This window comes from Diadema antillarum, unplaced genomic scaffold (assembly GCF_040938485.1).
Source record: "Diadema antillarum isolate AM-2024a unplaced genomic scaffold, OU_Dant_1.0 seq00001039_RagTag, whole genome shotgun sequence".
Classification (NCBI taxonomy): domain Eukaryota; kingdom Metazoa; phylum Echinodermata; class Echinoidea; order Diadematoida; family Diadematidae; genus Diadema; species Diadema antillarum.
Genome location: NW_027271870.1, coordinates 363,054 through 381,239, shown reverse-complemented (window position 1 = coordinate 381,239; position 18,186 = coordinate 363,054). Strand labels below are relative to the sequence as shown.

Here is an 18,186-nt window from a genome sequence, read left to right as displayed (position 1 = left end):
CAAAAAGCTCAAAACATCCAATCACAATGGTTAATTGCTGTTCAAAATGTGTTGAACAATTGTGGGTTTAGTAATATTTGGTTAGCTCAAATATGTAGCCACGTAGGCCCTATGATTAAAAAAAAGTCAGAGATTGAATGATCAATTTATTCAAACTTGGTCTAGTACTGTTAATGACAGTGATTCCTGTGTCAATTATCGCATTTTCAAATGTAAATTTATGTTTGAACCGTATCTCCTGACCCTCCCTCGCAAATATGCTAGTACTTTGACTAAATTCCGTTTAGCTAACTCTAAACTCCCAGTAGTAGTAGGGAAGTACAGCAATATCAATTATGATAGGATATGCCCACTGTGTAACTCAAACAAAATCGGTGATGAATTCCATGTGTTATTAGAATGTAGTTCATTTGATACTCTGAGACAAGCTTTGTTGCCGAGATACTATTATAGAAATCCAAATACCCATAAAATGGAAAAACTATTTAACTGTAAAAGTAAGGTGAAATTGCTAAATCTTTGTAAAATGATTGAGGCTATTGGAGCAAAGTTCAGATCCTCAACGCCGCCCTAGACACCCCCTTGACCACCAGAATATAGTGCCCTCCCCATAACTACATTATTTTGCTTACACTGACTCATTCCACTACTTTTTGTAATAGCAGTCAACCCCCTTTTTTGTTTTTTGTTTTGATTGTTTATTTTTTGACCACGAAAATACAATGCCTTCCCATAACTGCATTATTTTGTATACACTGATTCACCCCACTACTTTTAGTAATAGCTGATACCTCTCCACTCATCTCCCCCACCACCAATCCCTCCCCTGCCAGCTTGATAGTGGTCCCCTTGTTATTAAGATAACTATTCTTTTTTATTGTATTTGTTAAATTACTGTATTATTGAAAAATGGCATAATGATGATAAAGTTACAAGAAAATGTTTAATGTATATTCCAAGTGTATGTAAACTTTATTTTTAAGCCAATAAGAAATAGAATAGTCTGAATTACAATGTTAATTTTTGTAAAATAATATTGGCATTCAGTGATTTGAATTTAAAAGGTTGAGCTCGAGTTGTAGCTATTTCTTTGAACCATTTTTAGAATATTAATTGTAGTAATTGACTGCAAGTTGTGGACTACTATCTCAACAGAGAATGAGAAGCAAACATGTGTCACATGTCATACACATGTCATGTAAATATGTATGTTATATCTGTTCATTGTTACTCATTTTGTTTTGTATCTCATACAATGTTAAACCTTTATATGCCCAGTTGGGGCCAAAAGGTGTGTTTTACAATAAAGTTCAAAGTTCAAGTTCAAAGTTCAACGAACAGCCCATGTCACTAAAAATAATTGTAGTTACCATGGCAACAAATACGTGTACCTGCAAAATGAAAATAATCATGCATTATGCAGGTCACCAAAAAACAACAAACAAACCAACACACATTTTATTTGATATATACATTTTATTTAATAACCTTTTATCAGGATCACTTTGTTTTACTCTGTTTTAGGAATTCTCAGCCCTTTCAAACCTGCTTTCTATCAAATAAACTTTGAATACTGCTTAGAATTGTATGCTCTTTAACATTTTATAAAAAGTGGCTTCCCAGTATCTCACAAAAAGTTAAAAGCTGAACCCTCACCTCCATCAATACTGTACTATCCTTTTAATAGGGTACTATGTCTCTCAATGACCTTCCCAAAAGTGACCAGTGCATGGGCCACATTCATGGACAGCACCCCCCCCCCCCAACATGCCTCAAAGCTTAACATCATCTGCTCTTTCACAGGTAAAGTTCCACAAAGAGATTTCCAGACCTAGCTTTCTTAATCTTCTCAGCATCAAGCTAATCCCCTAATCCCCAAAGTGTAAAAGTGATTGTAACAGTGAAAGTCTTTCCATTTTCTTTGCCAAATATCACACTTACACACACACACACATACAACTGTGATTTCTTTCTGCAAGTGAATGTACCAACCAGAAGGCCTACACGGTCCACTGACTGCAATATCCGGCTGGGGAACAGGTGAAAGAGATAAGCTACCATAAAATACAGATTGTCAACTACAACATGACCAGCCAAACAAAGCTTCACTTCGATCTACTGCCAAGGTAATCTCCACACGTGAGTAATGGAGGCACATGAGAAAGAGCTTGTGATTCACCCATTAATTTCTCTGTCAAAGTTTTTACATCACACAGTACAGACCATCCACTACACGAACAATAAGAACACCTGCATTGCCAGAGTTTTCACAATGCATATCTTTTATTTCTCGTTGAAAAGTTTTGCCTTTAAACAATGCTTTGATGTTCAGGTATGAAGCAAAACACTTCAAAAATTGCCACCATCCCCACAATGATAATATACACAAAATGTATTGGTGGAAAGTATGGAATGCTATTTGCATAGTGAAACAGAACAATATCACAAGAAAACTGAGAGAAAAAAGGTAATACAATTGTATTTCATAATGCTTTACTGTGCAACATTTGATAGTGCATACCATGTTTTAATAAGCATATATAATTTTTTAAGAACACATTAATATGATCCCAGGAGCCTACTATTTTGTTTGCTTAACAACAGCTCAAAGGCAACATAAATCTGACCAGTTACAAGTGACAGTGAGAGAGAGAGAGAGAGAGAGAGAGAGAGAGAAAAAAAAAAAAGTTGTGAGCGTTTATCTATTTGCAGGTCATCTAACATTTCTCTAGGTATATTGAAAAAAAAAAAGGAGAAGTCTTTATTACCAAAATTGAGCACCATTTCGCCCATTCGCCTCATCTTGGACTGTGTGTCACACACACATGCACATGCACACACACACACACACACACACACACAAACACAAAATAAGAAAAAAATACATTAACTCCACATTCTTACGTTTGTCTGTTTTTTTTCGTCCTGGCTCAGCTGGAAATGCTTCAGGGATATGATCGCCACCAATAACGTTATCATGTCACCATCAGTATGCAGGTCTAACAACATTTTCATGCCAAAATCAGGGAGGTCTCAATGAACAATAAGATAGACACTTCGGCAGCATTATAGGTATCTCAACAACAAAAGCCTAAAAAAAGTAAATCCAACAACAAATCCCCTCCCCCAACAAAAAAAAAAAAAATGAAAAAGATATAAAATAAGGGAGGCTCTCATATTATTTCGTTATGGACATCTAGAGATATATTCATTTCTTCTTATTCTTTTTCTTCAGAGCCTTCAGAGAAAATTTACAGCTCTGAAACCAACTCTTGCATAGCATGCATGTCTTTGTCTGTACCCATCAGTCCCTATAAATTCATGGTCATTTTTACCTCCGCCAAGGGAGGAGGTTATGTTTTCGTCTGCATTGGTTTGTTGGTTTATTTGTTTGTCCGTGTGCAAAATACTCAAAAAGATGCAAATGGATTTGGACGAAACTTACAGGGAAAGTTGAGAATGACACAAGTAACAGATGATTAAGTTTTGGTAGTGACCCAAGAATTTTATTGATTTTTTGAAGGATTTTCAATATTTTGGCAGGTAGGGTCAATGAACTTGGGAGTTTAAGCTGCGCGTATTTGAGGTTTGCACGCGCGCACTAAAGTGCGTGCTCTAGTTTCTGCTAGGGGTAAGGCAAAGACGTAACAAAAGGCTTCTATATATTGGGAGAGTGGGCTACTTTCAGCATTCGTGTATCAGTGTCAATCTCTATGGAAGAACAAGATCAGTGGTGGAAAAACCTACTTGGTGGAGGTCTGCGCTCTCAGAGTGCTTTTCTATTTTGTTTTTCTTCCGGCAGGGGTGGTATAGGATTGCAAATTAGGGCTTTGACAGATATGCATTCCTTTCTAAAGAAATGTTCATGGAAGGTACTGGAAAACAAGGGGGAACCCCCCCCCCCCCCCCTTAACTAAAGAACAAGATGTGAAGTCATTTTTCAAGCTGAACCCTTTATATCCTGTCATATTCTGGAAATCCCTGCAGACTTTTGACACATCTCGTCAGGTTTGCATGTGGCAATAGGTTTAGTAGTTGTCAGTTCCTCCTGCAATTCTCATGAGCCTTCAAGGCCCCCAAACAAGATTCTCCTTGCTCGTCGATAGAGAACCTACAGGTTGGTAATCAGCCTGTGCGAAACAAGTCAAGCACTACATGTTACCCCTTTCCACAGTCAACTGCATGCGCCATGGAACAATGCAAAATATTGAGATATGAATAAAGAGTGCTGATGGGCTTGTTATTTCTTTTGTTATATGCTATAAGGGCACCCAAATGGGCTCCGCAAAAAACGAAATCCATTGAGCTCAGCCTTGAATGCTATGCACGTCTTCATACGACTTTTGCAGCAGAACAAGCGCACTGTAAACTACATTGGAAACAAGGTAAATTGGACAAAAATGCATACGGTTTTTGATAGTACAGAAAAATAACAGACATTGATAGAAGAAATTATAATCGTACGATCACAGTCATTTTTCTGGTGAACATGACACACACAAAAAACAAACAAACATGAACTTAGGCAACGAATGCTGATGTTCTTGTCAACATTTTGGGAATCTGGTACACCAGGTTCATGGAAAGAACAGGTTAAGGCACACGTTGGATCAGTAAAAGGTTACTCTTGAAATGCTCCTGCATCAACATAATAAAAGTGCTGTCTTCAACGCTCATGCTGCTACAGATTTTGCTCCTTACACTCTGGCAAGAACGTTGGCCTATTCTCCAAAGAAAGGGGGACAAAGGAAATTCTCTTCCGCCCCCCCACAAAGTAAAAGTTTCATTGGCATTCCGAGAAGCGAGGGTCATTTTAAATTTTCTGCGCTCCATTTTCTCTTCCCCTTGATATGTTGTAAACATTGCGCAGAGACTATCTGACACAGGTGTTCTGTGACTGCCTGTTGTTGTCATTGTTTTTTTTTTTTAATGGTATCACTCAAAATTGAGTATTTACAACAATGTTTCTACATGAGGTGATAGTCTTCCGACTTGTACAATACGAAATAATGAAGGAGAACAGCTGGTGGCATTTACACTGGTCCTACCATACAGTAATAAGGCAAGACATCATCATACAACATTCAGCCAAAAATGATAGGATAATTTTGCCTAGGTAATCTTCATAGAAAAAAAAGAAAAGCAAAGCAAAGAGTGACAGCAACTTATTATAAATGATATGCAAAACAGCACAACAACAACTGCAGCAAAATAAAAGCTTTTCATATTTGATAACAGCAGCATCTTCTCATAAGGCTGTCTAGTTAGACATCACTTAGTGATCTCTCTGGGGTGAAAGACTTACAAAAAAAAACAAAAACAAAACAAAACAAAACAAAACAAAAAAACCACACACACACACACATTTCACACTGCATTCTGAATCACAAAACACAAAATGTGGTCAAAAAAACTTTCCCCACCCCCTCTTCCTTGCTCTATAGTTTCGGTCAAGTCATTCTTGTGGAACAGTCATAAACTGACCGGTTCAGAATATCAGGCATGTATGATACACACTCATTCCACTAACTGATGTCTTGCTGAAAAATAATGGTTAGGATACAGCACGGCAAGTTACGGTGGGGGTGAGTCATATTATAATCACAAGCCAACGACTGTTCTACCCAATATGTACTTTACTTTTAGCCCTGCTCCTCCAGACGACCCTGTGGTCAGTAAAAGAAAAAAAAAATCTTTTTTTTTGCCTCATACCAACTTATATATCCAGGTCAAAAAGAGATATACGAGTCACGGATAGAGGCAAGGCAGCTAATCCAAGCATACCTTCACATGGCCAGACTCAAACTGAGGATCTTGTCTCCCAGAATCCAGAAGCATCTGCTACTATGTCACAGAGGTCCCACACTTGTGTTTACTTGCTCTGTCATGAAAATGGTTCTAAATATTCTGTCATTCTTATGTTTCACTTTGTGAAAGCAGCACATTATTCTATCACAGGAGCAGTTCTGTTTGGTTTATTCTGATTTAGAATGAGCAAGTTCACACATTCTTTTTTTCTTTCTCGTTCATATGGTATACGAACTACTGACTGGCATAATACAGTCATACCAATTAAAAGCAGGTTCAAGAGGAAATTGAGACTGCCATTTGAAAATCATATTCTACATAATTAATAAATCTATCCCAATTTGTCATGCATGACAAATTCAGTATTCATGGCAATGAATCCATAAAACACATAGGTATGTTGTTCACACTGAAAGTACCTGTACCTCACAGGCTATTTGACCACAACTTTATTGAATACTGTGTGATATCATAAACCTCTGAACTGGATCTTTTCACAGTATATTGTGTGGCATCATAGACCTCTGCAATAGATGCACTTTACAGTATATTAACCCATTAAGGACGAGTCCTGATTATACTCGGGCATGTGTCTATGGGAAATGCGTGTTGTAGCACAATCAGATGATCCTAAACGGCTTAAGACCTGTTACAGATATCCTTCCATAATGCTGTAATTTTATATGCAAACCTCTCTGTTTTTGTTGAAAAAAAAACGCATTCTTAACCTGTCGAGTACGAGATGATTTTGCTATAACACAAATTTCCCATAGATACCTGAACAAGTTTACTCGGGACTAGTCCTCAATGGGTTAACACTAGACTGAGAAATTTGATCTCCACCTGCAAAAGGATAACTGCTTGCCCAAATTCAAATGGTTCGTTTACAAGGCTGTATCCACATACAGACTCTGACAGAAATATCGTGACCTCCATATGTACCCGACTCGTGTCTATTTGTTTGGCTCTTTCATGGCAAATTTCTTGGGTATTGTGCTTTTTTATTTCATTGCAATGGCAATGTTGTAAATCTGTATAGAAAAATTCACGTGTCTGACACAGCAATTAGTGACTTCATTCTGAGTATTAATCATTTGCGATTCTGACAACAACCAGAATGCAGCATTCTTTCACTCTGATTCATACTTGTTTGTTTGTTTTGGTAGTTTCTTTTCGGGTTTTCTGCATGATTGCCACTTGTGCTTCCCTAGATAAATTGGTTGGCGACATTTGTGCAACCACACGAACAAATTTCACATGCCTGAAGCAGTCTCTCGCTCCCCTTCCTTTGGGCACTGATCCAACAAATCATCACACTCGTTACTCTGTCCTCTTGTTGTCTTTCAAACCCTCTTCTTTTCCTTAACTTTCACTTTTTCTTCTCATTTAGAGTGCAGAAGAAAATACCACTTGTTCAAGGCAGGAGTAGCATAACGAAGGCATATTTTTGCAATCACGTCAATCTCGACATCTCTCTGGGCGAATCCTGGTCTAGCTTGTCCTGATTGAGGTTGATTTCTTGTAGCAGAACAGAGCAATCAGTCCCACAGCGGTGATGGCCAGGAAAGCCTTCTTCAGTTTGGACGTGCCAGCCTTGTCGGGGTCCCTTATCAGGTCCGCAGGAATAATCTCCGTTGAGTTTGCCGCCTAGAAATTTCAGAATGAGATCATTATCATAAATGCATATGTATGTATATATATATATATATTTTTTTTTTTTTTTTTTTTTTTTTTGGGGGGGGGGGGGGGTGGAGGATTTAGGTACAGTGAAGAAAGACAGTGAGAATTATGGGTAATGCTCACTGTAAGTGTAATAAACAAAGTTTTAAGGCAAGAAAATTCTTCCAGAGGTAGCGGAAAAGCTTGTGATGAGATTGTAGCCATCCCTCTAATCTCGTGGATGACTCTCAATCTTATCCTTGAACAATTTTGAGGGTCGCTGGACTTGCCTTGTGCCGAGATCCCATGCTTGACTCAGTCATAATCATGTGCCCCTTCTTCGTAATTACTCAATCCCACGTGCAAATTAATCACGCACCAAAAGTGCTGGAGTGTGAACAAAAGATAGCTTTAGTTTTGTAAGAGCAATGCATTGAAAATAGGCTATCCACATACACAATGTTCGCAAAGATCTGACTGCATGTGAATCGTAGCAACATTTGGCAAAATCTCAAAGACTTTGGGAGCGACTTCACCAGGGCGACACATGAAGGTTTACCAGGTGGTCATATTCTATATAAAACAGCAGTAGATGAATACTTTCACCAGTGACAGTATACTCATAAGATCAAAACAAAATCAAAATCAAATAATCTACCCGAATGTAGGGCTGCACACTGACCCATTTTATCTACTGGTCCGACCTCACAAACCCATTTTGTCTACTGGTCCGACCTGTCTGTCCGATCAGTAGATCCCCAGTTTTTCCATCTTTTACTGGTTTATTCCTGAAAAAGTTACTGGTTCGACAGTGATTTTTGCTGGTCCTGGACCGTCAGACTGGTGCCAGTGTGCAGCATTGCTGAATACACGGTCACATGGTCACTATCATATCAAATCATGATAGCGACTGATGTTGACTATGGATGATTTATTTTCACCTATGATTTCATAGTATGAAGATCACAATCACATCAAATCAAATTCATGAATACATGTCCTAACACAATGATATAAATTCACCTATGGTTCTATGGTTTGAATAGAATGTTCTCCAACAGCAAAGTTATTTGGCTGAATGCAGTCTACGTCAAGCCACGGATCACTGAAGTAAAAGCGAGCAACAAAAATGTTAATGATGATACCAAGAGTTTACATATCAGCAAGAAACAGGCTGCAAGTTTTAAACTGCCATTTAAAAAAAAAAAAAATTCAGTCTCAATAACCTTGTATAGATTATACATGATAGTTCTTTTCGCTAAATGACAAAGGCCACATCTACAGACAAGTAATAAGACAAACTCAACATTACATGTCTATTATGCACAGGATCCAGCTCTTGAGAAAGTTATTAGCATTAAACAGCCCAGATTCTCACCTTATTGACATTTGCTTTGAGCTGCCTGAGCTGATCGTGGAGTCGCCGCGTGTTGACGAGAAGCTCCGTGCTGACCTCTGACACGACCTTCAGACTCCCGGGTTCCTGCTCGTGGTTTGTCAGGGTATTGTGGACTGCCAGGTTGTTGTCGATGTAAACGATGCTGCTGGCGATGTAGGCGATATGCTTACTGACATTGTCGAGTATGGCGTGTGTTTCTTTTAAACTGTAGCCATAGGGAAAGAATTAAAATGGACAAACATTTCACACCTTCCAAATCATGAATTGATCACATTTTCATTGACATTGCTGCATTATTTCATTACACAGGTTAATATGACAACTTTCTTGTTTCTTATTTTCATACGGGTTACACTATTAAACATGCAAATGTTATGTGTTGCATTTCATTGGTTCCCTTGCAATGTACTGCATGAGATTTTCTTTTGTTATTTTCTATTTTGTTGACATTTCTTTTTTAAATTCTTAAGCCAAAATGGTCGATCTTTGCTATGGCAACTACAGTATCTACTCCAAAAGGGTGACCCCACCCCTCATTATTGTTCTTATGAGTAAACACAACAAGTAATCATCTCCCTTGAATCAAAGATCATATCCTCAACCTCCAACAATGTTGCATCTCATGAAAGAGCTCCCTCTCTTGGCCTAACAAACTGTGGAGGCTTCATGAACTCAAATGAAAGCGCTTGCTATTATGGCCATTCTGTACCAGCTTCCTGCATGAAATATCATCATGCACTAGGTAAGGTGAATTAGCCAAAACAACTCAAATGAATGCGCCTCCTAACTGACGGTTCTGTGCCAGCTTCCTGCATAGAAGAAAATTGTGCTCTAAGTATGTAAATTAATCCTACCACTCAATTGAATGAGCCTGCTAAATGATAGTCCTGTACCAACTTCCTGCATGAAATACAATGTAACAAAATACAATGTAACATAGTGCTCTAGGTTAAAGTGAATTAGGTCAACCACATCGACAGACTGGCTATGTCGCATACTGTCGTCCCTGCAAATTGTCTATTATTATTATCATTATCATTATTACTATCACCGTTCTTATACGGCGCGTAATACCTTTGGCAAGGTCTCTATGCGCTTTGGAGGGAAACAAAGAAACATACAGGAAAAGGTAATTACAGAAACAATAAAATGCTAGATAAATCGTCATCTACAATCACTACATGTGTATGTAACTTTCTGAACAGATACGTTTTCAAAAACGTTTTGAACTATGACGTAACCCTGTTGATTGGAGGATATATCATTACTGTCACGTCTAGCAATAATGCACACACAAATATGCCGGGCACCAGCTGTAACTTCAGAAAGGTTGTGATCAAACCTCCCAACCTTCCCAGACTGTAAAATGATTTGGCTCAAAAGTATGAAAGAAGAGCAGATCCCATAGGAATGCGTAGCAAAGTCATCATGAAAAATAGGAAATTGTTACTGAAACAAGAGCTGGGAATGGTCATAATTCAGATTCTTTCCTCCAAACTCAGAGTGGTTGGGAGGTTGCATAATACATAAGCCGAGGTATATTGGGGAATCATACCCCCCCCCAAGAAAACAAACAACCAAAAGTAAACAACAACAAAAAGCATAAAAATCTGGACAGCAGTTGATATGGCTCAGTGACTGATGAGCCCCCAGACTATGATTTGTGGCATTCCTGGTTTCATTTCCCCATTTACAGCTACATTTGTAATTTACAAATCAGGCAAGGTACTTCATCTTCAGTGCCTAGTCTATGCAGCCATGAGAGGGCAAAACAACGTATGTACGTCACAAAATTAGGAAAATTAACTTGGTCACATTTTTCAATTTGTTCTAGTGTTATTCTTAAACTCTGAAACAAATGCTGAAATCAGAATGCATCCCATTATGGTGATATGACGCCTACTCCAAGTTAGAACCAGCAATATGCTTGCCCCTTCTCACCCTTGTCGGTCATGGATCATATCAGGACAATTACCCCCCCCCCCCCTTCAGGCTGAATACTGGTAATTTATAAGGTTAGAGTAAAGATTAGGGTTAGGGTTAGGTTAAGGGTTAGAGTTTGAGTTAGGGTTAGGATAAGCTTCAGGATTAGGATTAGGGTTAGGGTTAGGGGAAGGGTCTGGTGTAATTGTTCAGGGTGTAATTGCCCTAGAACCAATCTTGGCAAAACAATGTATCTACAAAACTAGAGAGGGGCCGTCAAAGGCGGCAGACCCACGCCTTGTACAAAGTCGGGGTAAACATAATGTGCATTCCGTCATCTACCAGAATTCGGTCACTTAATTGCCAGTGTGCTTTATCACCAGCCAGTGAGTTCTACCAAAGATCGTACACTTCAGTGTACGATCTTTGGTTCTACAGTCACATCACACGCAAATCACATCATTTCACATACGGTAACACTCATTCACAACAGGAAAGTCCTTTAGTCTCCTCCCAAAATCCATCGAAAATCCCAAATTCCACCGTCAAGTACAGAATCGGAACTTTTCAAGCGCGCGCGAATTAAGTCCAGTTTTAAGAGTATTGTCTACGCGACGGGTCGCCGAAAAACGCTAAAAATCGAGAAATACGCCGTTTTGGATATTTTGATTATAGCAAGCCGAGAGTGTGATGATATCAAAGGTTGTATGAGTGTACGATCTTTGATGGTATCCACAAAAGCGCAAAAGAAAAACAAAATTTACGTACCCTCTCAGCAATTACCCCTATGATTAGTGTCTACGGGAATTATTCAATGCATGGGTTGAAAGCAAATGTCTACTGCACCAGTATGCGGTCACCAACGAGCGCCGCAACGTCCCCGATGCAATTTTGCACCAACAGTGTAGAGCGCGATGCATTTTCAGCGGCCTTGCACACGCATTGACATTGAGCGCGCATATCATGCAGTGTGACTGCGACCGAGCAAATGCTCCTCCAACGAAAAAAACAATCAATGTTAATTTGAAAAATCATCAAAATACAGGCCAGTTTGTGACGACGGAGAACGAACTTTCATAAATCTAGAAGGACATAGTCCCTCAAACAGGCCTAAACGTAAATTTCGGAATTCTTACGAACATTTGAGCAGCGAAGTCGGATCGTTTGGGAGTTTATGTTTTCGTATGGTAGCGGAAAATCGCAAAGTGAGAAACAGGAAATTTTCGGAGTGGTCACTATACCATGGGGTCAAAACTTCAAGGTCACACAGAATTTGCAAGGGTCAACCGATTGTCACCAAAATCTAATCGATTCTTTCCTGCCATTATCCAAACATCCCCTGAACATTTCGTGCAAATCCGTTTACCCGTTCTCTTGTTATCTTGTACACAAACAAACAAACAAACAAACAAACAATCAAACAAACAAACAAACAAACAAACAAACAAACAAACAAACATACGGAACCCTTTACATAACCCCCTGCCGATTTTCATCGGCGTGGGTAATGATGTTCATGTGATATGTCGTTTTGCTCTCCACATGTTTACGTAGTAATAGGCTGCCAGACAGCATGCAGCCAGCAGTACCATGTGCAGAATAATATTATGGGACATATTTGTATGACATCAGTCGAGACTTACATTGTTTTGCCATAGCAACAGCTTGGTTAGTTTCTTGGAGTAACAAAATGTACTATGTTTTGATTTACGCAAATTGTTCCAAATATAAGGGGGTCTAGTGAAATCAACTTGCATTCAATATGTTATTGATACTTTTGGTCTTTCTAGGGTAAAATATGAAATATTAAACAAACACACATAAAGAGCAGTATGTTGGCAAAACTTCAAAGTTGATTTACTGGAAAAGAGGTTGCATGCAGATGCGTTGTTCTGCCATCTCACGGCCATCTGGAGGGGACTTAAAGCTGTTGTTCCTGCGGTTACTTGCTAATAAGCATTCATTGCTCCCCTAGAGACAGTGTAAAATCAAGTCAGATCAATTCAATTCATATTCGATTCGATTCAACCTTGTGGGCATGTGGATACCACCCAGAAAGGATGCTCAGCTGGTAGCAAATGAACGAAGCTCACCGGAGCACCTTTGACGAAGGACTTCTCACGCTGCCTCGTTCCCACTTCTTCTTGTGTATGGCGTGGATGGAGTCCACAATCTTCTTCCTCTGCCCTACCTGGCTCACACCAACCTGAGCAAGGGGGAAAAACATTGAAACACCAGCTGAGAACTGGAAGGGCACCATCGCATTTTAAAGGGACTGTGCAGTACTGGTTGAGGTGGAGATTCATGTTTTGAACATTCCTAAGTGAGATAATGAGAAACCTCTTATGAAATATGAAAGAGCATGTAATTTTAAGGATTCAATGTATATTTGGTGAAAATCGGATTTCAAATAGCTAAGACATCCAAAAAAACATGATAATAATAAAAGGTGACAGGCCACGCCTTTTATTAGGATCTCTTTGTTTCACCTTGTTTTTGGATATCTCAGCCATTTCCACACTGATTTTCATCAAATAAACTTTCATCTCATAGAGTGGTTTCTGAATATCTTGTAAAACGTTAAAAGCTAAATCCTCACCTCAACCAGAACTGTACAGACTAAATTAACATTTGAGCATAAATACAAAAGAAACAATCAATTTTCATGAAATAAAAAGCTCATTTAATCAAAAGTGGGTTGATTTATAAGCACTGTTCCAAAATCGGGTAGAATAGCACCCGTGTGGTTTGATTTTTAACATTTGAATGAAAATGAAAGTAAGTGAAACTAAAAGAATCAGCATCGTTGGCGAGGAAACTGAATAACCTTAAACCCCCCCCTCAAAAAAAAAAAAAAAAAAATTGAAATTAGGCAAGTTGTCATGTCAATACACTGCTCTTGCACCACTATCCATAGTCCTCTTTGGAGAGCCTTATCATAACTTTAACATCATATTTCATGTGAATACAGTTGATGAGTGAAAAGCAGTCTTTGCTGCAATAGTAGGCTATGTAGTTCAGATATGGCAGAAATTTACACAAACACACAAATAAAAACATATAATTTTTTACTCCATTATGGACTAATGAAACTCTAGACAAGAAAAGATAAAGTTGGGACAGGAATTAGAAGAACATTTGGCAGGAGGAATTAAAAACAAAAGCAAACCAACATACAAAGACTTTGTGACTACTGGGGGAAAAGTTATCCAAAGAACAATGCAAAAGAATGAGTCATTCAATCTGACACTACGGCATTTTCATGTGGGCCTCACAGCTTCAGTCTTGTGACCAAGACTAAAGAAAGTGCCTTGACAGATCAATCAAATTGCGCAAACAGAGAGAAGGTCACACAAGATGTGGGAAAGGTGCTGCACTAAGGGTGCCTTCATAAGCCATCATGTGACAGTAAATGTCTTTTGAATGGCTCTCGTCAGTCGTGTCTTCTCAAGAATATTTCAACAGGAAGAGAGGCAAAAAACAAACAAACAAACAACAATGGAGAAAATACAGACAGTATGTGCAAGGGTTTAGAATGGGCCTAGAGACCTTGGCAGAAATACAGTGATGGGTAAAGAGGTCAAAAAGACAGTATTAAATACAGTGGTCACACTAGCAATGCGATGTTTTGCCACTGTGACTGCAAACTTCTCGAAAAACTTCCCGCAAATCTTGCAACTCAAACTAGGGATATTTCCCAGACCCATGCCAATGTTCTTGATCTTTGGCAGTGTGAACACTACTAGGAACTGAAACTTCGCGAAGTGTGTCATGTGACCAATCCACCATCTGTTTGCTGGCAGTCCCTCTGAGGCGTGCAGTTATTGTGATGTACGTAAGTGCATTATTGTTACGTCACAATCACTAGCTGTCAAATGGCGCACTTTTTCTTCTTTATTGCGCACACGCACTAGTGACCCAAACTTTGAGAACTTAAAGATCAAGAAGTTTGGCTGCCAGTGTGGACAGACGAACAAACTTCACAACCTTTTGCCAGTGTGACAGAGGCTTATGCAGAGAGATGGAATCAAGAGACACATGAAGAGGGACATCTGGTTTAATAGTTTAGAAGAATGTGATCTTGCACAATAAAGCCAACAAAAAATCTTCTGAATGCTAGTATAGATTAAGTTGGACTAGAATCTGCTGGACTAGATTCAAGTTCAAATTCTGTATAGGGACATTCTCAGCTTGAAATGATACATATAAACCTCCATTTCAAAAACTATGACATGTTTTGACTGGCAATGAAACCAGAATAGGCCTATAGATGTGAATTGATGGAATGCAGCAATATTAGTTGAACCAATCAGCAAACTGCAAGGAAAATCGGAGAATCCATCCAAAAGTTATGAATTTCTGAAGTTTTGGTGCAGCCATAGCTGGATGAGAAGATTAAAACACTTTGTGATGTCATGGATCGAGAACGATATCAAGAAAATATAAAGAAATTTCAATATATTTTGCTTATGTCTTCTACAATAGTATTGCTGCATTTACTCAGTCCACATGCGTGTATATACATGTACTGTAAAACGAGGAATGTTCCCATGCATTTTAATTTGGCGAATTTCGCGAGCGCCAAGATTCGCGAAATTAAAATGCACGCGAAAGTTCTTGTCTACACTATATGCATTGAACGCCAGTGGCAATTCGCGAAAATTTCATGCCATGAAAAAGGCCATCGCCCCCAATTCGTGAAAAATTACTGCCGCGAATACAACATGTTTTACAGTATATGGGTTTCATTTCCCTTCAAAAAGGTTGTACATCCCTTTTGTAAATGTCACAAAATTTTGTATGTTTGAAGAATAATGTCTCCTATCATTGTGTATAAACTCTTATAGTAATACACCTGAGAGTTAAAAAAAAAAACACACAAGGAAAGAAAAAAGTAGCCCCATGTCTCTCTAGAATATGCTTACCTGTTGTACTGAGAATAATGATTGGATTTATTTTGGGGTCTGCATGAATTCACTGTAAATACATATCATCATTTTCCCCTTCATCATAAGGAAGTTTCCAGTTTTATTTCTCTGGGGAAAGGTCTGAATTACCCATCTCTACACTGTACCAGCTTATGAAGGGAATCTAATTTTCAGTGTTGCAAAAGGGACACACAAACTTTACAGGACACGGTGGGTAGCTCCACGTGAACCCAACACTGGTGTCAGTGAACTCATTGGAAGTTCAAAGTCTTAGCATCCATTCTTTTCTCCAGCTGGCAGCTTGTAGATTTCACTTGTTTATTTCCACATTTGTTTACCCTTTGTATTAGCACCTGGCTTTCAGCAGCTTGTCAATTTCCCCAAGTCCACATTTTTTCCTGCCTGAGTTCAGCAGCTTGTTAATTTCACACTTGTTTACAGCCACCTTAACACCTGGAAAAGGGAGCGAATGAGTGAGACTCCATAGAGCACCAAAGTGATGATGTCACAGTCTTTTGTTATAGCATGGGTCGGAACCAGGTGTGAGCATGGTCACCAACAATGGTGTTCAGAGATATTCAGGCCAGGTGAGGCTGTTTAGAATCAGTTTCCATGGTGATGAATGGCTATGACAACACATTTTGGTACTCTACTCACAACACTCATTCCATCTGAAAAATTTGCAGCTCAGCACTGGAGAGCAGCTCACCTTGCAAGACCCATATCCACTCTGCTGATTTCAGCACAGGTGGTGATGAGCCTGCTGTGCTTGTTTATATATATCAGGGCAATTACCCCCGGTTAAATACTGGTTAGTGGTAAGGTTAGAGTAAAGATTAGGATTAGGGTTAAGTTAAGAGTTAGAGTTTGGGTTAGGGTTAGGATTAGGGTCAGGACTAGGATAAGGGTTAGGGTCTGGGGTAATTGCCCAGGGGGTAATTGCCCTAGACCCTGTCTATTAGGTGCAAGCTCAACTTTAGTATTTCCCAACTTGGCAAGAGCTGTACCCCATTTCTGCACTGACCAATAGCTGCGGTCAAACTGGCAAAAGATCACTATAAGTTTAAGATCACAATCTTTTGCCACTGTGACCACAAACTTCCTGAAAAACTACTTGCAAAACTTTTCAAAAATCTTCCCACTCAAACTAGGGATATTTGAACACCCCAACTGTAACTTGTCAAAGTTTGTCGCGTGACCAGTCCACCACCTGTCAGCGGCGTCGATTGATGGTTTTCCCAGCAGTGCCTCTATGGGATGCTGCACCTGTGTGCATTGTTATGTCACAACCATTAATAGCTGTCTAACAGCATACTTTTTCTTCTTTCTTGTGCACACGCACTAGTGACCCAAACTTCTCAATCCAAAGATCGAGAAGTTTGACTGCCATTATGAACAGATGATCACAGATGCGCACCACTGACCAAAACTTTGAGAACTTATTGAGAACTGAAACTTCAAGAAGTTTGGCTGCCAGCGTGAACAGACTAGCAAACTTCTCAAATTGTTCTTGAAGTTAAACTTCTTGAAGTATTGCCAGTGTGACCATGGCTTGTGATTCCTGATCTTGAAGTTTACCACTCATGAAATACTGTCTTACTCATCTCTGTTTGTGAAATATTATCTTCACAAAATAGATGATGTACGCAGCCTTAAAAGGAGCATAAGGGAAGAGAGGAGAGGGGTAAGATAGCACTCTAGGAATAGAGACAAGAAAAGAGAAACACCCAAAGTTTATACCTACTTTTTCTACATCATCTTCTGTCATTTCCAACAGCTGGGCAAAAGTGACCTCGTGCGACCTGAAGGCGGGGACCAGGGCTCCAAGATTCAGGCCATACAGGAAGAGTTCGAGGTCGTCTAGTACGTGGTAAGACTGGTGGTTGGTCGCCGTTGTGGTTGCCGGAACTGTTGCTGATGTTACTGGTGGTGATGAAACGGAAACTTCTTGAGCCGGAGGTGGTGGTGTTGGAGGTGGTAAGTGGTGGTTAGTAATGCTGTTGCTGGTTGGAGGATTGTCGGTGGTTGTAGTCGTAGTAGTAGTTGTTATGGTGGTAGGGGTGCTAGAAGTGGCAGCTGTGGTCGTAGTTGAATCCCCCTGTCGTGTCTGGTTGTCACCACTGTTCAATGAATGGACATCAAACAGGATAAGCATCTCATAATTTACATAGAAAGATGTGTAATTACTATCAAAACGACGATTTGGCCTAATCTTTATTACTGAAAGCGTTCGGGATTGATTTATTGCTCTCTCAAAATTCCCCAAATGAGGACAAATCTTTGTATATTACAATAGGTGAATTCAAATTTAGTGACAAATTAAAACAGGTTCATAAGCATACTTGATAACGTTGATCTTATTCATGATACTGCTTTCACAATAATATAAACATGACAGCTGTCTGAATTCATAACTACAGATATGCGTCCATAAAATTGGCAGTCACATGCTGCAGAATTCACAGTATC

At 39.2% G+C, this 18,186-nt stretch overlaps 1 protein-coding gene across 1 annotated transcript in view; it reads right to left on the bottom strand.

Moving 5' to 3' along the window:
* Positions 1-7,299: 7,299 nt before the first annotated feature.
* LOC139742943 (ankyrin repeat, SAM and basic leucine zipper domain-containing protein 1-like) overlaps positions 7,300-18,186 on the bottom strand; it is a 76,543-nt gene continuing 65,656 nt past the window's right edge. Inside the window, exons 8-11 of the mRNA XM_071653451.1 lie at positions 17,462-17,780; positions 12,883-12,995; positions 8,846-9,071; positions 7,300-7,455 (exon numbers count right to left, since the gene is read on the bottom strand). Of these exons, the coding sequence (XP_071509552.1) occupies positions 7,300-7,455; positions 8,846-9,071; positions 12,883-12,995; positions 17,462-17,780 (814 nt within the window). The remainder of the gene's footprint in view (positions 7,456-8,845; positions 9,072-12,882; positions 12,996-17,461; positions 17,781-18,186) is intronic.